Source organism: Euleptes europaea, chromosome 1, assembly GCF_029931775.1.
Source record: "Euleptes europaea isolate rEulEur1 chromosome 1, rEulEur1.hap1, whole genome shotgun sequence".
Lineage (NCBI taxonomy): Eukaryota > Metazoa > Chordata > Lepidosauria > Squamata > Sphaerodactylidae > Euleptes > Euleptes europaea.
This window is the reverse complement of record NC_079312.1, coordinates 7,558,083-7,584,616: the sequence shown is the minus strand read 5'-3', so window position 1 is coordinate 7,584,616 and position 26,534 is coordinate 7,558,083. Positions and strand designations below refer to the sequence as shown.

Below are 26,534 nucleotides of genomic sequence, written 5' to 3'. Positions count from 1 at the left end.
AATTCCAAGACCACGGTAACACAGCCCGGATAACCTACAAGAACCAATCGCCACTAGAAGATTTTAAACGGATCCTTGTGAAGTCATATGATTTTTACATTCATTTTACATTCATACACCCATCATCAGATTGTAGATCATTTCTTAGTCTACGGGCAGCACCACAAAGAGGATGCATGCATCCACTGCTTCATGGTACTGTGACTGTGCAAAAACATACTTCCAAAGTATAGATCCTAACGATTTTAAAGTGAGGACACACAAAACTCACCATCCAATAACTTACCACATCCACAGACAGAGATTGCACCGCAAAGTTGCTTCGTGGTACTGTCCCGATGCAAAAACATGGATGCAAAGCATGGATCCTCCGGATTTTTATGTGGGGTCACCAGCAAATCACATATCACATCCATAGGGAGATATTGCACCACAAAAAGCACGGGTCCACCTCTTTGTGGCACCTCCACGGTTCAAAAACAATGATCCAAAGCACTGGATCCTCAGGAATTCTACGTGGCCCCACCCAAAACTCATTAGGAAATCACATGTCCTTCCGGTGGTTCCAAACTTACATTTTGTTCTTCTACTACAGGCCCACCAGCTACCTGCCTGAAACTGTTTTGATAACCTATGAGAGTTTAATTGCTATGGAAGAGTGTAACTAAAAGTCAAAGCCATTCTTAACCAGTGTATTCAGCTGGTTATCTTTCCCTCCAGTATATAGTTGCCATTTTCTTCAGTGAATCTGATCTCTGTAGTCTGGCGATGAGTTCTAATTCTGTTGGGTATAGCGAGCTTCGTTCTATGTCAGACAGGCAAGGGTTAAATTGATTGTATTGATGTTGACCAGTTCAAGAAGGTGATGTAATCTCCAATGTGTCAATTAGCTATTGGTCAGTGAGAATTATTGGAAGCATGCTTTTAGTCACATAGTAATAATTTGCATATTACTGCTCTTTTTCTTTGTCTAAGTAGTCAAAAAGGGCAAGAGTCCAGTAGCACCTTAAAGACTAACAAAAATATTTTCTGGTAGGGTATGAGCTTTCGTGAGCCACAGCTCACTTCTTCAGATACAGCTAGAATGTGAATCCATTAAGTAGAGGAACAGTATGTAAATGTGAATAGCAGGCGTGATGGGATTAGGTGTGATATGCAGAAGAGTCTGTGATGTCCAGGGGAGAGATGGGTGTGGAGAAATCAGCATTGGTCATGAGCCATGAATGCAAGGTCTTTATTCAGCCCAGGTCAATGCATTGACTTTAGTTTGAATATCAACTGTAATTCAGCAGTTTCTCTACTTTTCTACTTTTGTCTAAGTAGAAAGAGCAGTACTCAGTTACTTTTTGGATCTCAAACAGAGAGGATAGAGCATTTCTGTCTCTTAGAGATGCCATATGATTAAGTTTAGATTCCTCTCAGTTTTTTCTGGCACGTTTAGGAAACTAGCAATGTAGTAAGGATTTATTGTTTTAACTTCCAATTTCCCTACCCTATTTTATGTGAGTAAAGTTTGTTTTATTAAGACAAATGATCCATAACCTCGAATTTTCCCAACAAATTCTAGCTTAAAACTTCCCACCTGGAAGGTGGCAAGCCTAGGGGTGCCTTATGGTGAGAAGAGAGAGGAAGCACAGAGGGAAGTCTCGCCTAAATGACAGCCATTTTCCCTATCCTATCCACCACTGGGGAGCTCTTTAAAAAGCAGCAATTGAATATTGTTGATGATGATATAACAGTCTCTTTGCCAGGTTTTCTGAACTCCCAGTTTGCTTTTAAAAAACTTCCATCATCTTTCATTGTGGAGATATAAGAGGAAAGCTATCTATTATCAATAAAAGACATAATATTTTTAAGAAATAGTGCACCTGATATGTAGCTAATTATGTTAGAATGATATTAAGTTACCAGTTTTCTAAAACAAAAAATATTTCTTGTCTACTGCTGTTGCTCCTGCATAGTTTGAATACAAAACCTACCTAGGTCTGGAGCTGGCCTCAGTTTCTGACCCGTTTTTTCATTCTTCACTCTCCTTCCACCCCGGACACTCAGGAGCCCTTCACTGCATCAGACAGGTTGGTATGCTTTTATTTGGCCCACTTTATTGTGTGCTTTTATTTAGATGTTAGGTTGTCTAAGGTTAAGGTTTGTTTTGTGCATGTGCGTCTGTGTGCAAGATGCCTGTGGCTCTCTGAGTGCTTCCTTCTTTTCTCAATCTATTTTTCGAAATAAACAGATTTTTGGCTCTTTTTCTGAAAACCCCCATTCCCAAAGGGCCCAGTTCTGGACCTTGGGATACACAGGCAGTAGTCCATAATTTAAATTGAGCCAAATACATGTGTGTATGTTCTTAACATCCAAGTTGGAGGCTCAAAATGTTGGGGGGGGTGTGTCAAACACATGTGGTTTCATACAGTGTCTGAACCAGGTCACTAAGCTCAGCTCTTTTGATGGGAAAAGTTTAGTTCAGTATAGAACTATGCAAGCTTTTAAGTTTCACAGAATCCCACATCAGGTAGAATGGAATGGAAGCAGTCTGTGGGGTCTACATCAGAGCGTGCCAAAGCTCCGGATATTGAAAATAATTGTGTTTCAGATAAGTGTTAAAGCTGAAAACATGTCTAGTTACTGTCAACATATGTCAAAGTTATGCCTAGTCTGCAGTTTGCTAAACAGATCATACTGATCAGAGTGACAGCTAAGTCATGTGATGAGGCTGGTCTGATCCAGTTTGTACAGCCAGGAATGGGGATTTCCAGAATGACTCATCTCAGGTGAACTGTGATTGATCATAAATGTGTATATAAGTCTGTATAGTGAATGTAAGTAACCTATTGCCTGAAATATATATGCTGGCGGAGCATGCTGATGCTCAGAGCTGTGAATGTTAACAGCCAAAGGACTCTGTGTAGATATTGTAAATAAACTGTACATAGCAGAACTGCGTGGTGTGAAGTTGCTACCAGGTAAACTCCTGAAGTCCAGACAAGCTGTGCGCGACAGGGTTATGGGCCCAGATAGACTGCGCTGAGAGCTGGAGGTTCTATTGGAGTTGGTGAGCTACTGCCGTGAGTTGCTGCTGTGAGCGGTTTGGATGTCTACAGAGGCCAGCGACGCTGAGGACCTTGATGTACAGTCTGCAGACGGGTCAGTTATTTCTGACAAAGAGTCGGAGGAGGAACCAGGGGAAGATAATCAGCTTCCGGTGAGAGAAGATATCATGGCGCAAGCTGTTTCTGCCCTGCTGATTGATAAACTGACTGCAGATAACTATGCCGTGTGGTCTCTGCGAATGGAGCATTATCTTAAGCGTGAGTCATTGTGGACGTATGTGGATTCTCCCCCACAAGCTCCCACGCCTGAGGAAAGTTTAAAAGACCAGAAGGCATTGGCCACATTGATATTAAGTGTTGCTGATGACCAGTTGGTGCATGTGGCGGGACAGGGGTCAGCTAAAGATGCCTGGAATAGCCTCAAGGCTGTATATGTGCAAGACACGGCTGGATCCCTTATTTCCCTGATGAGAAGGATTTATAGAAAGACTATGGAGCCAAATGAGAGTGTTAGAGCTCATTTGAATACCTTAGCAACGTATTTTCAACTGCTGGCTCAGAGGGGAAAGCAGATTTCTGACCAGGACCAGGTGTTTATTGTTTTAAGTTCCCTGACGGAGCGTTTTGACCCACTTATCTCAGCCCTTGAATCTGTGGATGCAGCAAAGTTGACCTTGCAGTATATCTCAGGCAGATTATTAGCAGAAGAGACGAGATATATGCAACGGGAGTTGGCAGTCGGCCAGACCGGGAGCTGTGCCAAGCATGAGATAAGGAAGGATACAAGCCTCAGCTGTGAAGCAAGTAAGCCTATACCTGTGGCTTTACATGTCAAGAGATGTTACAGATGTGGAAAAGAGGGGCACATTCAAAGATTTTGCCCTGCTGCAAAGAAATACAGAGAAGGAAAAAAGACTCAAGTTGTGACCAAACAGCAAGCTACGCTGGTGAGAGTGAGTCCAGACTCCCTGAATGACTCTTGGATAATTGACTCAGGAGCTTCACAAATATTTGTGAGGGAGGAAAGGTTACTAATGAACTCACATCAATCGGCGTTAGGTCATGTAAGTTTGGCAGATGGACGTTCTGCAACTGTTTCCTGTGAAGGAAGTGTAATGTTTGGAAGTTTAAACCATACATTCAATGATGTGCTTTGTATACCCTCTCTTGAGAGAAACTTATTAAGTATAAGTGCACTAGATTCTGCTGAATTCAGTGTGACTTTCAGAAATAAGTGCTGTAATATTCTCAAAGGTGATAAAGTTATGGCAGTGGGGAAATTGAAAGATAATGTGTATGTGCTAGAGAACATGGCAGGTAAAGCACAAACAGTGTTAAATAAAAACCCTCACCATAAGTGTATACATTTGCTACATAGAAAACTCGGCCATGTGGGCTGGGGTACCTTGAATAAAACTCTTCCCCTGCTGGGCAAAGAGAAGGTTGAAGGGTGCAAAACATATCTGGATTGTGATGTGTGCAAGCAAAGTAAGTCTAAAGCACACCCAGTTGCACCAAAGAGTGACAGAGTAACAAAACCCCCTCTATATCTTATTCATAGCGATGTGGTAGGCCCTTTCCCAGACAGTATATCTAAAAGAAAATATCTTCTTCTTTTGATAGATGATGCCACAAGGTTCACATGGGTGTATCCCATAGCAAAGAAGTCAGAGGTGTGTGATACTATAAAGATGTGGGCTAACAATGTGCAAAGGCAATTGGGGCATAAAATTTGTAAGTTCCAAAGTGATTTTGGGGGCGAGTACATGTCTGGTGAAATGGCTCAGTGGTTTAAGACTCAAGGTATTGAACATAGAATTGCTAATGTATCTATGAGTCAAGAAAATGGTGTTGCAAAGAGAAAGGCAGGAGTACTGCAAACAATGATAAAATCAATGCTACTTGATGCTGGATTGCCAAAAATGTTCTGGGCTGAAGCGGCAAAAAATGCTTGTTATACATCAAATAGAATTTGGACAAGTGCCACAAACAATATTCCATACAAGGCTTTGTATGGGAAAGATCCCAGTTTGGATCATATCAGGATATTTGGCAGTAAAGCATGGGTTAATATACCACTGAAACAACGTAGGAAAGGTGGTGAAAGAGCAAAAAAGTTGACATTCCTGGGGTATCAGACAGGAATGAAATCTTACCGTTTTGTAAATAACCAAAATGCATTAAGTTTCAGTCGTTCAGCTACATTCTGTGAGGATGCTAATTGGCCTAAGATACATGCAAACCAATTACCATCTACAGTACTGTTACCTATGAATGATGATTCTGTAAACATGCCAGAAGTGAAACAGGAGGTGCAGTCACCAATACATGCAGACTCTGAGAGTGTGCAAAGTGCAGATCAGAGAGTAGTACCAAGAGTGTCCTCTAGATCTACAAAAGGTATTCCACCTCAAAGGTATGGTGTAACTGCTAACCATGTGTTTGTAAAAGTTCCAACTGATTACAATGATGTGTTAAGTCTAGCCTCAGAAGAGAAAAATGCTTGGCTGCAAGCCATGGAGGCGGAATATAAACCTTGCCAAATGGGAATGTTAAATATAAGGCAAGATTAGTTGCGAGGGGATTTACGCAGGTGGTTGGACAGGATTATTATGAATCATTTGCCCCCACGATTCGCATGGAAACAATAAGAGTTGCATTAACTAAGGCTGGAGCAGAAGGAATGCTAGTTGATCATTTTGATTTTGATACTGCATATCTGAACGCACCTATTGAGGAAGAGTTATATCTTGATCAAATACCAGGGTTCAAATGTCAAAATGCGAAAACAGTGTTAAAATTGCACAAGGCATTATATGGTTTAAAGCAATCTGGACATGCATGGAATATGTGTATAAAAAATGCTTTAACCAAAAAAGGGTTTAAGCAGAGTGTGTCTGATCCATGTCTGTATCAAGTGGAAATATGTAAACAAACCTGTTATTTATTACTTTTTGTGGATGATGTATGTTTAATGTACCACAACAAGGAACAGTTGAAGTGGTTTATGCAGACCATACAGGAAATGTTTAAAATGAAACATCTAGGCCCAATTAAGAATTACCTAGGGGTGCAAGTCTCCAGAAATGAGAATGGTTGGTGTGCACTAAGCCAGGAGACTGAAATGTTTGAATACTGAAAGATGTCAATACTTGAAGAGATGGCTGTGTTTAACAAACGTTTGACTAGGGAGGCGTGTCAACATATGTCAAAGTTATGCCTAGTCTGCAGTTTGCTAAACAGATCATACTGATCAGAGTGACAGCTAAGTCATGTGATGATGCTGGTCTGATCCAGTTTGTACAGCCAGGAATGGGGATTTCCAGAATGACTCATCTCAGGTGAACTGTGATTGGTCATAAATGTGTATATAAGTCTGTATAGTGAATGTAAGTTACCTATTGCCTGAAATATATATGCTGGCGGAGCATGCTGATGCTCAGAGCTGTGAATGTTAACAGCCAAAGGACTCTGTGTAGATATTGTAAATAAACTGTACATAGCAGAACTGTGTGGTGTGAAGTTGCTACCAGGTAAACTCCTGAAGTCCAGACAAGCTGTGCGCGACAGTTACCAGGTCTACTCATCCCCCATCCATCTTGCTCTTCGTGAATGCTCCTACTTGGACATTTGCGAGGAACCCTCTTACCTTTCTGCCCCTGGAAAAAAGACAGGACTTGCCCCTTAGTCACTGGAAATCTCTGAAAAATCTACTGTTGCTACCCTGCAATTTCTCCTTTTCCCCTCTACCTTTTGTTTTCAACATGGTGCTTATTGACCACAGTTCATTTTGTGTATGAAGAGCCAGTGTGGTGTAGTGGTTAAGAGCAGTGGATTGGAGGTGGTGGGTGCTAATCTGGTGAACCGGGTTGGTTTCCCCACTCCTGCACATAAAAAAGCCAGCTGGGAGACCTTGGGCTAATTAGTTCTCACAAAAAGTCTGGGTACACAAACACTCTTGAAAGGACTAAATACTAGACCCAAATTGGGTGGCTCCAACTGGGCAGAAAGACAGGATGCTGTAATATAAATATTTCCAAGATCGGAGCTTGGCAAAAAAATACAGTCTTTTGTTCATATAGAAGCTTAATAATATCATGAGTCCTAGAATACATCTTGATTGTAACTTACTAAGTTCTATTTAATAAAGTGATGTACTAGAGGGAAGAATAACCAATTGAACAAGTTCCCGTCTCAAGAATGACTTTGATTTCTAATTACACGCATCCATAGCAATTGAACTTACATAGGTTATTAAGTAGTTTCTGGTGGGTAACTGTGTTGGTCTGTAGTGTGTTTGTGTGGGTGTGTGTAAAGTGCTATCAAGTCAAAGCTAACTTATGGTGAACACAACAAGTGGTTTTCAAGGCAAGTGAGAAGCAGAGGTGATTTGCAAGGGCCTTCCTCTGCAGAGTCTTCCTTGGTGGTTTCCCTTTGTTAGCCAAAATGCGCTTTGAATAGGGAATTAGCGCGCAGATGGCAATTACAGTGTTTATATAGCGAGATGCAACCAATGTATACCAAAGCCCGTATCTGCGACCTTAGAATAATGACAGAGGCAAAGGATTCCAAATTAAGAGATTTTATGTATTTCAAGCATTCAATGTAGCAATACACACATACATACATACAAAGAGTCTAGGAATAAAAGGTGGTAGGAAGAGACTTTTGCCAATGTGGCAGGCTTAAGATGATGGGAAATACTGTCCTGGAGTGTAGTTGTCCTGAGTTCCGTGCTGCTAAAGGAGGAATAGAAAGGGAGCGGGGGGGGGGGGTCCCCTGCGTATTCTAGCATGGCTGCCCACTCTGACAGAGTGACAGTCAGTATGAAAGGGAAAGACCTCAGGTAGGGTATGGATTTTCAGGAGACCTCAGTTGTACCTTTCTCTGGGGGCGGGGTGATTGCATTACCCTCGTGGTTCCCGTGTGACAAAAGGTGACAAAGACCCTAATGGTCAGCTCCTGGGGTGAGGCAATGGGCAATTTACGTAAAATATTCTAATTCCAGTGATTTGTGCAATACTGAAAGGGTCAAGACTTGCTTGAAGATGGGATTATTACTCATACACAAAGGCGCTCTTAGCTGTCTCCGGGGCACGTTATTTTGCATCTTCTGATGGGTATTAATCATGCTGATGAAGGAGGCGGGGGGGGGAGGACTACGTGCGTGCCTGGACATGTCTCGCAAAATGACAGCCTTCTTGAGACTGGGTCAGAGGATATGGATTCCCTCTGGTTCTCTCCGAGAGGCTTCTCTGCCCATGGTTCCTCCTTGTCAGTTTTTCACTGGCAGGCGCGGGAGCCTTCCCCATTGCATTTGGGGCTTGGGGTGCATATGGAACAGTAGTGGCATGCATATGTTTGGGTTGCCATGACCAGTCCAGGAGATTGGCAACCCGTTTCCTTACACCTTCCAACTACTGACCCCACTTAACTTCTGAGATCGGGCTACACCATGCCACCTTCCCTCCGTTATTCTGTAGTAATAGAATATATTTTAAAGTTTGGCACCACCTTAAGGACTAACAACAATTTCCAGAATATAAGCTCTGTGGATCACAGTTCATTTAGTCAGATACAAATAAAAATAAAGATACAAATAAAATTCTGGTCACCCCACTTAAGAAAGGATATTACAGAGCTTGAGAAGGTGCAGAAAAGAGCAACCAAAATGATTAGGGGACTAGAGCAACTGTCCTATGGAAAGCGGTTAGGACGCTTAGGGCTGTTTAGCTTGGAAAGAAGGCGGCTAAGGGGAGACATGAAATATAAAATTATGCATGGTTTGGAGAGAGTGGACAGGGAGTTTTTCTCCCTCTCCCATAATACTAGAACACGGGATCATCTGCTAAAGCTGGAGGGCGAGAGATTCAAAACACATAGAATAAAATATTTTTTCACACAACGCATCGTTAAATTGTGGGACTCCCTGCCCCAGGATGGGGTGATGGCTGCCAGCTTGGAAGGCTTTAAGAGGGGAGTGGACATATTCATGGAGGAGATGGGTATTCATGGCTATTAGTTAGAATGGATACTAGTCATGCTGCATACCTATTCTCTCTAGTATCAGAGGAGTATGCCTATTATTTTGGGTGTGGTGGAACACAGGCAGGATGGTGCTGCTCCACTCATCTTGTTAGTGGCTTTCTAGAGGCACCTGGTTGGCCACCTGGTGAACAGACCGCTGGACTTGATGGGCCTTGGTCTGATCCAGCAGGGCCTTTCTTATGTTCTTATGTTAAGACCCATCAACCCTCTTATCCATCAGAAGGTGGGCGGCATGTGTCGAGGAACGTCGCCCTGCCTCTGCAAGGCAAGTCCTTCGTTTATTTTTATTTTTAGAAATTATTGTTATTTTTATAATAAGGAAAAACAAAACAAATTAAAAAAATCCAAAACAGAAAAACAAAACAAAACGAACTGCGTCCTCCCTTGTGGGAGAGAAAGTCAGCATATAAAAACTAACTCTGAAACTACTTGAGCGTACACTGATTAACATTCATCCAGGTGATTTATGCCTGGAGTGCATCACCTCCCACACAAGACTGAAGACTTTACTTGAGAATCTGTTCTGGCAACGACAGACCAAGAAAGGGATCCTGGAGTGGTGGTGGATACCTCAATGAAAATGTCAGCCCAGGGTACAGCTGCTGTGAAAAAGGCAAATTCCACACTGGCCATAATTAGACGAGGAATAGAGAAAAAACTACTGCTATCATACTGCCCTTATACAAATCTATGGTGAGACCACACTTGCAGTGCTTGACAAGGGGTAAAAGAGCAACCAAAATGACCAAGGGGCTAGAGCAACTGCCCTATGAGGAGCGGTTAAAAACGCTTTCGGCTGTTCAGCTTGGAAAGAAGGCAGTTAAGGGGAGACATGATAGAGGTCTATAAAATTGTGCATGGTTTGGAGAGAGTGGACAGGGAGCTTTTCTCCCTCTCTCATAATAATAGAACGCAGGGTCATCTGCTGAAGCTGGAAGGTGAGAGATTCAAAACAGATTAAGTATTTCCTTCACACAACACATAGTCAAATTGTGGAACTCCCTACCCCAGGATGTGGTGATGGCTACCAACTTGGAAGGCTTTAAGAGGGGGTGGACATGTTCATGGAGAATAGAACTAGCCATGGCTACAAGTCAAAATGGCTACTAGTCATGATGCGCACCTAATCTCTCCAGTAACGACGGAGCATGCCTATTAGGTGCTGTGGGAAAAAGGCAGGATAATGCTGCTGCAGTTGTCTTGTTTGTGGGCTTCGGTCTGATCCAGAAGGGCTTTTCTTATGAGAACAGGTAGTACATTAGAAAATTGAAAACACAAAGCAAGGTATTTAAAAACCCATTCGCAGAACGACACTTTGTTATAAGAAGCCTTCCCTTTAATTGTAGCAGTCAACAGTGAAATCGACAATCTTACACACCATTTGCCCAGTGGCTATGAGATGAATTAAGCTGGCTAGACTTACACCACACTCTATTTTATGTAGCCTCTCCCCTGTGAACCCTCAGATGTGTAGTTAGGGTGCCAATGCGAGAGAAGCACTTTCCACACTCCAGTCATTTATATGGTTTCTCCCCTGTGTGAACCTTTTGATGTACAGTCAAGTTGGCCATTGGAAGAGAAGCACTTTCCACACTCCAAGCATTCATATGGTTTTTCCCCTGTGTGATGCCTTTGATGTACAGCTAGATGACTACTGTGAGAGATGCACTTTCCACACTCCAGGCATTTATATGGCTTCTTGCCTGTGTGAACCCTTTGATGGGAAGTTAGGTGGGAATTCTGAGAGAAGCACTTTCCACACTTTAGGCATTTATATGGCTTTTCCCCTGTGTGAAACCTTTGATGTGAAATTAGGCTCCTATTGTAAGGGAAGCACTTTCCACACTCCAGGCATTTATATGGCTTCTCCCCTGTGTGAACCTTTTGATGTCTAGTTAGGCTGCCACTCACAGAGAAGCACTTTCCACACTCCAAGCATTTATATGGTTTCTCCCCTGTGTGAACCCTTTGATGTTTAGTTAGGCTGCTATTGCAAGAGAAGCACATTCCACACTCCAGGCATTCATATGGCTTCTCCCCTGTGTGAACCCTTTGATGTCGAGTTAGATGGCCATTTTGAGAGAAGCACTTTCCACACTCCAGGCATTCATATGGCTTCTCCCCTGTGTGAAGCCTTTGGTGTTGAGTTAGATGGCCATTTTTAGAGAAGCCCTTTCCACACTCCAGGCATTTATATGGCTTCTCCCCTGAGTGAACACTTTGATGTTCAGTCAGGAGGCCATTTAGAGAGAAGCGCTTTCCACATTCGAAGCATTCATATGGCTTCTCCCCTGTGTGATGTCTTTGATGTTTAGTTAGGTCACTATTCCAAGAAAAGCACTTTCCACACTCCAGGCATTTATATGGCTTTCCCCCTGTGTGAAGCCTTTGATGTATCGTTACGTAACCATTCTGAGAGAAGCACTTTCCACACTCCATGCATTCATATGGCTTCTCCCTTGTGTGAATCCTTTGATGTGTAGTTAGGCTGCGATTGCAAGAGAAGCACTTTCCACACTCCTTGCATTTATATGGCTTCTCACCTGTGTGAACCCTTTGATGTGTAGTTAGGTGGGAATTCTGAGAGAAGCACTTTCCACACTCCAGGCATTTATATGGCTTTTCCCCTGTGTGAACCTTTTGATGCTTAATTAAGTTGCCATTCTGAGAGAAGGACTTTCCACACTCCAGGCATTTATATGGTTTTTCTCCTGAGTGAACCCTTTGATGAATCGTTAGGCTGCCATTGCAAGACATGCACTTTCCACATTCCAAGCATTTATCTTCATTTTTTTCCACAACCGTCCTTGCTGATTCCTTTTCCCTCACCATCTCCCGCACATCTGGAACTGCAAAAGAGAGACAGAAATTGAAGAATGAAAAGATAAGAAATACCAGTTAGCAGGTACAGTTCTATTGTGTTCATGTAGGAAGCACGAAGTGACAGAACGGGGGAAAATGCTCTTTTTTTAAAAGTGTGTTTTAAAATATATATTTTTTTGTTTAAAGAAAAGGAAAAAATATGAACAGTCTTCAAACTGGAGGCTGGAGCCATGGACAGATAAGACAGATAATTCTTAAAACCTTGAAAATGACCTGGGTTTGCAGAAAAATCTGAAATTTTAAAAAATGTACTCAGTGTCCATTGCTAAGAAACAATACAGTACTGCCAGCCTTCCAGTCATGGTTTCTGTCATAAGCAGGGGAAGGAGACAGAACCAGAGGGTAAGTTGTTTTAGGCCCCTATGGGGGAGGAAGGCAAAGTCTGAAATAAATAAATAATAAATATAGCCGAACATGAGGGCATTTAAAGATAGGCTGGCCGGTAGGCAGTAAAGAAGGAGAGGAAGTAAAGGAAAGAAGTAAAGAGGGTTGCAGAATGGACTCTAGGATCGTTAGGTCGATAGGGAACTAGTTGGACAGCTGCACCCAAAGAGTAGTCAACTGGACACCTCCCTCCAATCAGATGAAACGTCAAGGACATTTCACTGACATTGTCAATGACATTTCATTGTCAATGATATTTCATCTGATTGGAGGGAGATGTCCAGTGCGGTGCCACAGGGCTCAGTTCTGGGCCTGGTACTTTTCAATATTTTTAGAAATGATCTGGATGAGGTGGTGGAGAGACTACTCATTCAATCTGCAGATGACACCAAATTGGGAGAAGCAGCAAATACCCCGGAAGATAGAGACAGAATTCAGCAAGATCTGAACACATTGGAAAAGTGGGCAGATCAGAGCAAGATGCAATTCAACAAGGATACATGCAGAGTTCTACATTTGGGTAACAAAGATGAGAAGCATGCATACTGAATGGAGGTTACACTTCTGGGTAGCAGAGTGCGTGAACAAGATCTTGCGGTATGGATGGACTGTAAACTCAATATGAGCCACCAGTGTGACGCAGCAGCAAAAAAGGCTAACATGGTCATGGGGTGTATCAACAGAGGCATAACATCCAACCTGTGAGATGTCATAGTCTCGCTGTACACCACATTGGTCAGGCTGCCTAGGGAAGTGGTGAGCTCCCCCTCAGTGGCTGGACAAACACTTGTCAGGGATGCTCTAGGCTGATGTAGGCCGAGCAGGGGGTTGACTAGATGGTGTGTATGGCCCCTTCCAACTCTGTGGTTCTATGAAACACTATGAGGGTCAATATTGGCCCCAAGCTTCAGGATGATGGTGAGAATGAAGTGCCAGAAACATCATAGAATCATAGAGTTGGAAGGGACCACCAGGGTCATCAAGTCCAACCCCCTACACAATGCAGGAAATTCACAACTACCTCCCCCCCACACACCCCTAGTGACCAGAAGATGGTCAAGATGCCCTCCCTCTCATCATCTGCCTAAGGTCACAGAATTAGCACTGCTGACAGATGGCCATCTAACCTCTTCTTAAAAACCTCTATGGAAGGAGAGCTTACCACCTCCCGAGGAAGCCTGTTCCACTGAGGTACCACTCTAACTGTTGGAAACTCTTTTGATTTAATTTCAACCCATTGGTTCTGGTCTGACCTTCTGGAGCAACAGAAAACAACTCGGCACCCTCCTCTATATGACAGCCGTTCAAGTACTTGAATGTTGTGATGGTGAAATGGAGTGGAAGAGAACAAGATAAGCCACTTTAAGTTCCCACAAAGGAGAAACAAAACACAGGCCAGGAGGGGGGTTAAGAACATCGCTGAGCTATCAGAGCCAATGGGGTAGAGTGCCACAACGGCAGTGCCGCTTCAGCTCACCCTGGTTAGTACTGCACAGAAGGCAATAGTAAACCGCTTCTGACCAACACTTACCTCGAAAATCCTATGATGAGACAATCCAAAATGAAAAAAAGATGTAGTACTGGAAGAGGGAACCCCCAGGTCAGATGGCACTCAATCAGCTACAGGGGAAGAGTGGAGAAGTCCGAATAGCGCTATTCTTAATGATGCAGCTGGACTAAAGCCGAAAGCTACTTGATGTAGACGATAGGAACGTGGAATGTGAGAAGCATGAATCAAGGGAAGCTTGAAATCGTAAAACGAGAAATGGAACGTTTAAATATTTCAATTCTGAGAGTGAGTGAACTAAAGTGGACTGGATTAGGACATTTTCAGTCACAAAACTACAAAGTGTTTTACTCAGGGAATGACAAAAACAGAAGAAACAGAGTTGCTTTAATAGTGACGCGAGATGTAGCCCAATAGCATCCATCAGACTTCGGGAAAAGCCTATCACCTTTATTCAAGTGTATGCCCCAGCTACAAATACTGATGAGAAAGAAATTGAAAGCTTTTATGCTGATGAGGAAGAAATTGATCTCACGCCTAAACAAGATGTGCTGATGATCATAGGTGATCGGAATGCAAAAGGAGGAAACAAAGCAGAATCAAATATTGTTGGTAGATTTGGGCTAGGAGCACAACATGAAGTAGGAGAGCGACTCATAGAATTCTATCAAGACAGCAATTCGTTATCTGTGAACACATGTTTTAGGTAACCAAACAGGCAACTGTGTATGTGGACATCACCAGATACCCAATATAGAAATCAAATAGATTCCACAATTGGAAGAAGAAGATGGAGAAGCTCTATTCTCTCTGCTAAAACAACACCAGGAGTCAACTGTGGTACTGACCATGAACAGTTAATATTGAAAATCAGAATAAAGCTGGGGGGAAAACACACCAGAACGTTCATACTGTCAAACTACAACATTCCTGAACAGTTTAAAGACCACATAAAGAACAGATTTGCCTTACTAAGTTCGAGTGAATGTGAACCAGAAGAACTTTGGGTTGAAATGGGAGATATTATCAAGGAAGATTGAGCAACGAGTACTCCTGTAGCCAAACAAAATGAAAAGTCTTGATGGATGACTGAAGACACTCTTAAAATTGCTAAAGCTAGAAGAGAAGCAAAAGTAAAAGGGGACAGAAACAAAATCTAAAGTCTACATGCAGCATTCCAACAACTCGCACGTAGAGACAAGGAGAACTATCATAATAACCAGTTGTGTGAAGAAATAGTTCCTTTTATAAGTTTTATTCTCTATTCCTTAATTATGGACAGCATGGAATTTGCCTTTTTCACAGCAGCCACACACTGGTTGACATCTTCATCAAGTGATCCACTACCATCCCAAGATCCCTTTCTTGGTCTGTTGCTGCCAGCACAGATCCCATCAGTGTATATTTGGAGTTGGGAATTTTTGCCCCAATATGCACCACTTAACACTTGCTCACATTGAATCTCATTTGCCGTTTTAATTCCTCCAGTTTGAAGAGATCCTTTTGGAGCTCCTGACAGTCCGATTTTGTTTTCACCACTCTAAATAATTTCATGTCATCTGCAAACTTGGCCACCTTGCTGTTCACTCCCAACTCCAGGTCATTGATAAACAGGTTGAAAAGCACCGGTCCCACCATAGACCCCTGAGGGACCTCACTGCTCACATCCCTCCTTTGTGAGAACTGACCATTGATTCCTACTCTCTGCTTCCTATTTTTCAGTCAGCTCTCAATCCACCATGACTATGAAGTCTGCTTAGCAGTCTTTGGTGACGGACTTCGTCAAAAGCCTTTTGGAAATCCAAATACACCATGTCCACAGGCTCAATCCTGTCCACATGCTTACTGACACGATCAAAAAATTCTGTTTGCTTGCATTTCCGTTGTGCAAGTTTGCGTTTACTTTTGTTTGTCTCAGTTGGGCAAGCCTTCCAGTTTCTGAAGGAAGCTCCCACCCCCCTGCAATACCTTCCTTCACCTTACCCATTAGTCATGGTGATAACCACTTGGGACTTAATACCACCTTTTCTGACCTGCGGTATACAATCTACCCCCAAACCTTTTCCAGAAATTTAACCCTCCTAACTGCTCTTTTCCATTTCTTTTTTTTACCAGGTTTATCATTTCCCTCTCTGAAAATCAAAGGTAATTGTGTGAGATTTCCAAGGCACTTTCCCACATACATATAAATTAAATTTGATGCCAGTGTAGTCACTAATGCCAAATGGCTCAACTACATCCACATCCTGCACCAAGTCGCTGGCAGCACCACAGAGTATTAAGTCCAGGATCGCCTCCCCTCTGGCTGGGTCCACGATACACTTTTTGAGGGCACAATCATTGAGGATGTCTAGAAATTTTATTCCTTTGGCTTGACTGGAGCATACATTCTTCATCACCCGATGCTTCCCGATTTCATTTTCCATCTCCAGATCACCTTGAGCCTTTTGGTTCGGGGGCCAACAGAATGTCCCCAGTACTAAATTACCTTTGGGGCCCGGAATCGTCACCCACAAGGATTCTGTAGACAAGTCTGCCCTTTTTATGGTTTCTAGTTTATTATACACTATGCCCTCCTCCATGTACATAGCAACACCCCCCTCCCAATACGCCCTTCCCTGTCCTTTCTATAGAGTTTGTATCCAGGGATGACCGTATCCCACTGGTTCAAGAGATCTGTTCCACAAGTTCCAAGAAATCAAAAGGAAATTTAAAGCATGCTTAAGCATGCTGAAGGATCAACATGGAAATACATTAACTGAACAGGACAAAATAAAAATAACGGGAACAATACACATTGAAGAATATACAGAAGAGATGAGAGGATGACAGATTCCTTCCAAGAAGAATCTTTTGAAGAAACTATGGTTTTAGAAAAGGCAATTAAATCTTCTCTGAGAGCGATTGGGAGAAACAAATCAGGAGCAAATAAAGCTCTTCCAAGCCACAGAAATAGAGCCCATTCCAAATCTTAACAAGAATATGCCAACAAATATGGAAAACAAACTATGGCCTAAAGACTGGAATCATCAATTTACTGTCCAGTTCCAAAAAAAGTAAAAACAGCAGCAACTTTCGGACCATCACATTAATTTCTCATGCGAGTAAAGTGATGCTCAAAATCTTACAACAAGGACTGTTACTATACATGGAACGAGAAATGCCTGATGTTCAATCTGGATTCAGAAAAGGAAGAGGCACTAGAGATCATATTGCAAATTTACATTGAGAATTTCAAGAGGAAATTGGCTTGCGTTTTATAGATTACAGCAAAGCTTTTGACTGCATGGATCATGAAAAGCTATGGCTGATTTTAAAAGAAATGGGTCTGACTTGTACTCTGGACAACAGGCTACTGTGAGGACAGTATATGGAGAAACAGAATTATTTCCAGTTGGCAAAGGTGTCATACAAGGTGGCATTTTATTTCCCTGCCTCTTCAATCTATATGCAAAACATAAGGAAAGCTGGATTAGATTTAGATGAAAGTGAAGTTAGAACTGGAAGGAAGAACATTAACAATTTGAGATATGCTGATGATACCACATTACTAGCAGAAAATAGCAAAGACTTGAAATGACTACTGGTGAAAGTTAAAGCAGAAAGTGCCAAAGCAGGTCTTTGCTTCCCTCAGCCAGAGGCAGCATAATCTCTAGTATTTGTAGGTGGCAGTTTACATTGCATTCGCTCAAAGTGTAAGGTTTTACATTGTATTAGTGCTGTGTGAGAAAAGAAAAATCTCCCTTTGAAATACTGCATGCTGGGTATTTTAATTTAGTACTGGGCTAGGTCAGATGTTCCTGTATTTGTTCAGTGATTGGTTAGACATAATTCCTCTTCCTGGCAACTCCAGCTTGATGCCAGAAGGCTAACTGCCGGTTAATTGCTGTTTTTCCGCAACCAGGGTGTAAGTTCGCAGATCTATTCTGAATGGATGTAGAGTTAATAAACTTGACTTGAGGTTGAGTAGAATTTGTTAATCATTTATATGCAGAGAGGTTGCCTCACAGCCTCGGGTCAGAAACAGGACTACAGCTGGACATCAAGACGACAAAAGTAATGACTACTGGGAAATTGATGATGAGGAAATTCAGATTGTTCAAGGCTTTCTAATCTGAGTCTCCACCATCAACTCAAAGGGAGACTGCAACCAAGAAATCAGAAGGAGATTGAGTCTGGGAGAGGGAGCCGTGAAAAAGCTAGAAAAGATTTCTAAGTGTAAGGATGTGTCACTGGCAACCAAGATCAAGTTAATTCATGCCATACTATTCCCCTTTACTATGTATGGACAATGAAAAAAGCCGACAGGAAGAAAGTAGACCACAAAAATGATAAATCAAGGGGTTCTAGATCGAATCTAGCCTGAACTCTCACCAGAAGCCGTGAAAAAGCTAGAAAAGATTTCTAAGTGTAAGTATGTGTATGTATGGACCATGAAAAAACCTGACAGGAAGAAAGTAGATTCCTTTGGTGTTGGAGGAGTTTTATGGATACCGTGTACTGCAAAAAAGAGCTAGATCGAATTAAGCCTGAACTCACTAGAAGCTAAAATTACTAAACTGAGACTATTGTACTTTGGTCACAGTATGAGAAGACAAGAATCACTGGGAAAGACAATAATGCTAGGAAAAGTGGAAGAGCCAACATGAAATGGATCGACTCAATCAAGGAAGCCACAGCCCTTAGTTTGCAAGACCACAGAAAGGCTGTTAATGATAGGACTTTTTGGAGGACATTGATTCATAGGGTTGCCATGAGTCAGAATAGACTTGATGGCACTTAACACATAACACAGACAAACCCATGGGTAGCAGCACCAGCAGGCAGCACCAGGAGAAGAACTTGGCCTCTGTACCCTGTCTTTTGGCTCTCCAGGGCAGCTGATCAGTCACTGTGTGAAACAGGACGCTGGACTAGATGGACAACTGGAGTGATCCAGCAACACTTCTCTTGTATTCTTACAGAAGAGAAGTGGAAGTCAATTTTTCAGAGATTTCAGCTGAACAAGCAGAAGCCCCATATTTTTTTCCCAGGGGAAGGAAGGTAGGAAGATTCCTGTTCGGGGGGGCAAAGGAGGCCAAAGTGCACCTCCCCGTACTTCCAAGCTTCCGAGAAATATTTCCAGACACGCAGAACAGCATTCATATATTTAGTGCTTTCCTTTTCTCGTGATGTAACATCCCCAGGTGCGGGAGTTCCATTCCTGCCTCTGTGGCAAAGGGAATTGTCTCCTGAAATTCAAGAGTGACAAAGGAAGATGCAATCCCCTCCCTTCTCTTCTGTGTGCATAATAAAAGAAAAACTATCCTTACCCAGAGAGGCAACAGTCTCATAATTTTCCTCTGTCACTTCCCAGAAGAGTTTTCTTTGGACTGGATCCAGCAGAGCCCATTCCTCCTCCGTGAAGACCACGGCTACCTCCTCAAAGGACACTAGCGATCTCTGAAACGGAAGAAGAGTTGGTTTTTATATGCCGACTTTCTCTCCCACAAGGGAGAATCAAACCGCCTTACATTCACCTTCCCTTCCCCTCCCCACAACAGACACCCTGTAAGCTAGGTGAGGCTGAGAGAGTGTGACTAGCCCAAGGTCACCCAGCTGGCTTCATGTGTAGGAGCGGGGAAACTGGGGAGTACTGGTTTAGGCCTGCAGTGTGTGCTCTCCTCTACTATTTAACTTAGCTCCAATGATCCCACATCAATATGCATGTTACCTATCTATATTAAGAGTTCCAAGATATCACCATGCATTGACGCTGATTACATTTAACGTACTGCCATCTGCACGCCTGACAGGAAGGTACTAAAACTTCTGCCTAATTGTAAAGTTTATCCTTGCTCTGTTATCCTAATAGAGACACCGGCTCATGTGTTTTTCCAAGGTAGATTTTATGAACAGGCACACTTGATTTATTGGAATCTCTGTTGACCAATAAGAAAATGTTCTCTGAGCGGACGTTTTACTCTGCTTCTGAATGGCCTGTGGGCTGTAATAAAGACCGACTTGACTTCAGACCAGCTACTGAGTCGGAGAGCTTCTTGAGGATGTTGCTCATTGGAATCACACTCCAAAGGGAGCAACAGAAGATTTTTAAAGGTCTTAGGAGCAAAATATGGCCAAACGCCTCCTTGGGGGTAGCCTGTGGAGCTCGCAAAAAACAACACTGAGAATGGGGACTCAGTAAGGACAGACAATAAACCCTGCTGCATGTGACCAGGAGTTCACCTAAGTTTTAATAATAAAATAAACACAGGCTGTTTGCCTGAAACACGTTCAAGAGAGTGAAAACATAGAGTCCCCTTCTATGCTCCCTCTGGCCATCTCTTCTACTTTCACTTCTGTTCACAAGCGATTTCTCTCCGTCTCCTATTCTTACCCAAGAGCTGTTGAGGAAATCCTGAACTCACCTTTCCTACAGACGTGCAAGAGTCCAATTCTCCCTCCAGCTGGGGGAAACAAGAGAGAAGAGAGGCCCTCTGGGGTTCCATATTGCAAATTTTTCCTTCTCCACCTCCAGGAAAAACCGCTCCTTGGACATCGACCACGGACAGGGTTGACCTCTCTGGTGCTTGCAAGACCTTCTGGAAAATGTAGTTTCCTGCAAACAGCAAGACACAAATGGAATGAAAAAGCCAAAAGCATCTGGGAATGTGGAAGAGAAGGTTTTGTTGTCCGTTTGTCAGTATGTGGGGCAGCTTCATATGTACATCAATAAATAAATCTTTGCTGTTTTCTGAAACCCTGTTTCAGTGATCTGTGTACTCTTCGGGCTCAATACAAAACCTGCCTCACAGAAGAGACCCAAAGCTTTCCCACTTGCTACCATAAGAACATCTTATCACTAAGGGGAAGGTTTATACTACACAAAAACAAAAAGGAAATAATGTGGAACAAGGAACACAGTGGAAAATGAGGCACCCCCTAAATGTTTTGCTAAACATGGAAGCAATCATAATCCCCAGATCCCACCCGGAGCCAAGGGCTTCTTGCATTGGAACCTACGATTGATGGTGGAACACAGACCTCAGGTGTCTCAAAACTGGCCACTCGCCTCAGGATGATGCGACTCTCAGTGCCAGAAAGGAATTGAATCAGACCATCCTGCCACAGATTCACTCTTCTCCATCACTGTTCTTGGAGACAATGGAAGTGAAGACTGCTTGTTTGCGGCAGGCAGAAATCATCACAAAATATAACAGCACAGTGAGCTATGGGGTTGGCCAGGGGCATTAGCAGGTCAGACCTGTAGCAAATAGATCATAGAATCAGAGTTGGAAGGGACCATCAAGGTCATCTAGTCCAACCCCCTGCACAATGCAAGAAACTCACAACAACCTCCCCACCCACACACACCCAGTGACCCCTATTCCATGCCGAGAAGATGGCCAAGATCCTCTCCATCTCATTATCTGCTTAAGGTCATAGAATCAGCATTGCTGATTTAAACTCTTCTTAAAAACCTCCAGGGAAGGAGAGCTTACCACCTCCCGAGGAAGCCTGTTCCACTGAAAAACCGCTCTAACTGTTAGAAAATTCTTCCTAATGTTTAGATGGAAACTCTTTTTATTTAATTTCAAGCCATTGGTTCTGGCCCGACCCTCTGGGGCAACAGAAAACAACTCGGCACTCTCCTCTATATGAAAGCCCTTCAAATACTTGAAGATGGTTCTCATATCCCCTCTCAGTCTTCTTCTCTTCAGGCTAAACATACCCAGCTCCTTCAACCTTTCCGCATAGGACTTAAGTCTTCAGACCTCTAACCATCTTCGTTGCCCTCCTCTGGACACGTTCCAGCTTTTCTACATCTTTCTTAAACTGCGGTACCCAAAACTGAACACAGTCCTCTAGGTGAGGTCTAACCAGAGCAGAGTAAAGTGATACCATCACTTTGCGTGATCCGGACACTCAACTTCTGTTGATGCCGCCCAAGACTGCATTTATAAAGGGCTACTAGCCATAGTGACTGAAGTGAACCTCCATATTCAGAGGCAGTAAACCCCACAACACCAGTGCCAGGAGGCAGCTTCAGGAGCAGTGCTTGGACTCTCTAGTGAGTCTCTCCAGCACAGCCACTGTATGAACAGGATGCTGGACTAGATGGACAACTGGACTGTGGGAGTTGATTTTTTACTGATTGCAACGGAATAAACAAAAGCCATACTTTGTTTTCCAGGGGAAGGAAGGTAGAAATGTAAGGGTGGAAGGGACCTCCAGCCTTATGTAGTACAGCCTCTTGCACAATGCAGGAAATCTACAACTCTAGCCTCCCCCCTCATTCCCACATTGACTCCTAGGGCATTTTCACATAGCGCAAATAAAGCACTTTCAATCCACTTTCAGTGCACCTTAACGATCATTTGCAAGTGGATTTTGCCTGTTCACACAGTACAATCCACCTTCAAAGTGCATTGAAAGTGCATTTTTTTGGGCTGTGTGAAAGGGCCCTTACTCTGTGGCCAGAGGAAGGCAAGAAACCTCCAGGATCCCTGGGCCAATATGGTCTGGAGGAAAATTCCTTTCTGAACTAGCTCTGGATAAATGGTTAGGGACTGTGGTCTATACTGCTGTGTTTAGCTTATGGTAAGCAGGGTCCTATTTAAGTAATTTCTATACCTCTCAGTGTGTCAGGTGAATACTTAAGCTATGCTTCAGCTCTTCCTGGTGGTTCCAGACTTCTAAAATCCTAGTGCCTCTGGGCTAATGAATGTCCCATTTTTTGTGACTGCAGTGGATCAATATGTGGAATCTGCCTTGAGTCCCTGTGAGAAATAAATAAGGAACTGAAATCTCCCATGACCTCTATGTCCCATCTCTTTGCAAATTTTGTTATCTGGTCTAAGAGTGTATCATCCAAGTCCTTCACCTGACCTGGCGGTCTATAACAGACCTCTACCATAATATCACTATTATTTGTTATTCCTTTTACTCAGAGAATATCAACTAACCTTCCAAGCTCTGATTCGTGTATTTTCTCACCACTAAATACATCTTTAACATATAATGCTACTCCTCTCCCCTTCCTTATTTGTCTATTCCTTTTAAACAAGTTGTTCCTCTCAACCCTAATATTCTAGTTGTGAGTCTCATCTCACCAAGTTTCAGTAAGGTAGGAGATTTCCTGTCTGGGGTGGGGGCAAAGAAGGCCAAAGTTCACTTCCTCGCTCTTCCAAACTTCCACAGGCATATTCCCTGAACTGCACAACAGGGGGGAGAGAAGGGATCCCCTCTCCACAATCCATCTTGGTCTCCATTAATTCTCTTAGATTCCCTGATGTTCTACAGTTAAGGGGAAACATGTGTGAACACATGAAGCTGCGTTATACTGAATCAGAAACTTGGTCCACCAGTCAGTATTGTCTGCTCAGACCAGCAGCGGCTCTCCTGGGTCTCAGGTAGAGGTCACCTACTTGCCTGGTAACTTTAACTGGAGATGCCAGGGATTGACCCTGGGACCTTCTGCATGCCAAGCAGAGGCTCCACCAATAAGCCACAGCCCCTTCCCGTGCCCGGCTTGGCTCTCACCAGGCCCTGCTCTGAACAGGACATGGAAGAGCAGAACATTACAAGGAAAAGGAGCTCTGCCACTCAGCAAAGGCCCCTCCCTCCTCTGGTCCAGTCAAATCGACAAGGCCATTCCTCGCCTCCTCCTGTTAGACTCAGTCACTCAAACAAAGGACTGTGGGGGAGCCACTCCATGTCAAAGTAGAAAGGCAAAAGAAGAAAACAGGGGCCGCCAGGATTTGCTAGAAGGAACCTAACTGGAGATCGATTATCCCAATCAGAACCCTCCTCATTGACACATTTCTCTTCACAGCATCAATGTATTGGCATCAATACATTCATCCCCAGTTGTGGGAGCTCTGTTCTTTCTTCGTTGGCAAACAGAGGTATGTTCTGAAATTCAAGAGGGCCAAAGGAGGATGCCATCCTCTCCGTTCCCTTCCATCTTCATGGCAAAGAGGAAAAGATCCTTACCCACGGAGCCCACAGTCTCGTAATTTTCCTCCATCACTTTCCAGTAGAGCTTTCTTTGGCTGGGATCCAGCAGAACCCATTCCTCCTCCATAAAGAACACGGCAACCTCCTCAAAGGATACTGGTGATCTCTGAAAGAGGAAAATATGGCATAGTTGATCTTCTATTCCTTTCTCTGAGCATTTAAGAGCGAAAGAAGAACCCCATTGACCAGTCCATTGAGTAAAATAATGCAATACCTCAAACCGATGGCAAACAAAAGGTGTTCTTTCCCCCCCTGCCTCTGACAGTATAATATAGTTTATGTATTTTTATTTCAGAAGAACAAAAATAACAGAAGGGGGTAAAACTCTAAACCCAGCAACTTAAAAAAAAGGACACATAGAGGCACACAGGGATAGAAATCCAATATTAGAAAAAGTTGACATCACAGTCAGCTTCCATAGACTACTTTGGTCCTCAAAAACATATCAAGACCTTTTTACATCATCATTGTGTCAACAAGGCTGCAATGTGAAACCCGCTCTTAAAAGTCTGGAACAGTTACACACACACACACACAAAAGGATTGGTCCATTTCCCTCCATGCTTAGGTCCCTGCTTGAAGCCTACTGCGATCCATCTATCTGGAAATGCAACAAGTATCTGACCTATCAAGACTTTATGTCAGCAAATCTGGGGAGAGTAAGCAATTATCTAGCTTGAAAAAAGACAATAAGGGCCTAACCTGGTTAACACGCCTACAATTAAGAGCAAGGCTTCAGGAAGATGGTTTCCAAACGGGCGCGCTGAGGGCACAAATGGAATTTGAAACCATTATAGCAGCCCCAGCCCGCAGGCTCCAAAGGGCTGGGGATCCAAGAGCAGAACAAGCCCTGGCCTGGTGGGCTGGTGCACGTTTGAGTGGGTGGAAACACAGCCATCATCCCCTCCCCCATGCCCAGATCTTGCATACCTGGAGGCTTTGGAGCAGGGGTCCTCAAACTAAGGCCCGAGGGCCGGATCCGGCCCCCGGAGGGCTTTTGTCCGGCCCCCCGGGGACCAAGGAAGCCAGTCCCCCCTTGACCCCCTCCCCAGAGCTTTTCTGGGCTTCCTGGCTGTGTACGCACAACTGGAAGCCTCCCTCCCGCCACAGTCGCCCCCTTCCCTGCTCCCTCTCCAGCCCAAAACCCCTTTCCTGGGCACACAAGGCATCTTGCTGCCTTCCTGTCCTGGCGTTGCTGTTTTGGCCACAGTTGGCAGCGTTCTCACGGCTCGGGCCTCTCTCTCCTCCTGGGGGTATCCTTGTGGCCTGGAGATAATTGTAGGGGCCCCTTGGGGGGGCTGGGCATATCTCCAGGGAGAAGAAAAAGACTTGTGGCCATTTATGCACAGGAGGTTTTGCCTTGGATTTGCCGCTCTCCAGATGCACGTTTTCCCCATCCGAATTCTCAGAACTCAAAAGTAAATTCCCCCCCCCCCGACCCCAGGGGGAGAGTTTGGAGAATTCGGATGGGGAAAATGTGCATCTGGAGAGCGGCAAATCCAAGGCAAACCCTTCCATGAATAAGTGGCCTTGGTTTTTACATGCCAACTTTCTCTACCACTAAAGGGAGACTCAAACTGCCTTACAGTCCCCTTCCCATACCCTCCCACAACAGACTCCCTGTGAGGCAGGTGGGGCTGAGAGAGCGCTAACAGAGCTGTAACTTGCCCAAGGTCAGCCAGCTGGCTTCGTGAGTAGGGGGTGGGGAAACCGACCAGGTTCACCAGATTAGCCTCCGCTTCTCACGTGGAGGAGTGGGGGATCAAGCCCGGCTCTCTAGAGTCCCCGCTCCCAACCGCCACTCTTAACCACTACAGGGGGAAGGACCGGGCTTGTAAGGAGGATGCTTTTCCGGAGAGCCCCCTCGCGCCGCCGCCTCCTCCCCCGAAACAGTCCGGCCCCCAACAGTGTTTGAGGGACAGTGAACCGGCCCCCTGTTTAAAAAGTTTGAGGACCCCTGCTTTGGAGGGGGGGGCCTGAGGAAGGTGGGCTTTGGAGAAGGGAGGGTTCAATGGCCCAAGGGGCCCTTTTCTCCCGGGGGAATCGGTCCCTGTGGGTCGGAGGTCAGTTGTAATAGAGGGAGGCCTCCAAGAACAGAATAAACGCCGGCCTGGTGCACGTTTGAGTGGGTGGAAACACAGCCATCATCCCCCCCCCCCACATCTCCATGCCCAGATCTTGCCCGGGGAAGCCCCCCACCCCCACTTTTATCTCCCTCCCCCCATCCTCCTTCCTGTCAGCTCCACACTGCAGGAGCGCTGTGAGCTCCCTCCCTCCCTCCATTGCAGCCCTTTCGCCCCCCGTGGCAGGGATGTTTTCCCTCCCCCTCCCCCTCCCCGATCCTCTCGCCCCCCAGACCCCGCCTCAGGAAAACCTTCCGCTCACCTTCCCCGCAGGCGCGCAGGAGCCCCCTCCTCCCGCCATGGTCGTCCCCCCCCCCGACCCCCTTTCCCCTCCTCCCCACCCACATCCGCCTCTGGCGACCGCGCTCCACCTCCTCCTCGCAAGGCTTTCTGGGAAACGTAGTTCTGGGCCACAACCAGACCCAGAAGGAATAAGGAAAGGGGCGGGGGGGGGGATGAGGGGGTGAGGTCGCACAAAACTCACCATCCACTCACTTACCACATCCACGGACAGAGACTGCGCCGCAAAGTTGCTTC

General features: G+C 44.4%; 1 protein-coding gene across 1 annotated transcript in view; it reads right to left on the bottom strand.

The window, feature by feature from the left end:
* Positions 1–26,298, bottom strand: part of LOC130479320 (zinc finger protein 420-like) — a 28,028-nt gene extending 1,730 nt beyond the window's left edge. Inside the window, exons 1-5 of the mRNA XM_056851742.1 lie at positions 26,260–26,298; positions 23,851–23,980; positions 20,387–20,473; positions 11,488–11,950; positions 10,757–11,403 (exon numbers count right to left, since the gene is read on the bottom strand). Coding sequence (XP_056707720.1) covers positions 10,757–11,403; positions 11,488–11,950; positions 20,387–20,473; positions 23,851–23,980; positions 26,260–26,298 — 1,366 coding nt within the window. The remainder of the gene's footprint in view (positions 1–10,756; positions 11,404–11,487; positions 11,951–20,386; positions 20,474–23,850; positions 23,981–26,259) is intronic.
* Between the last annotated feature and the right edge of the window lie 236 nt (positions 26,299–26,534).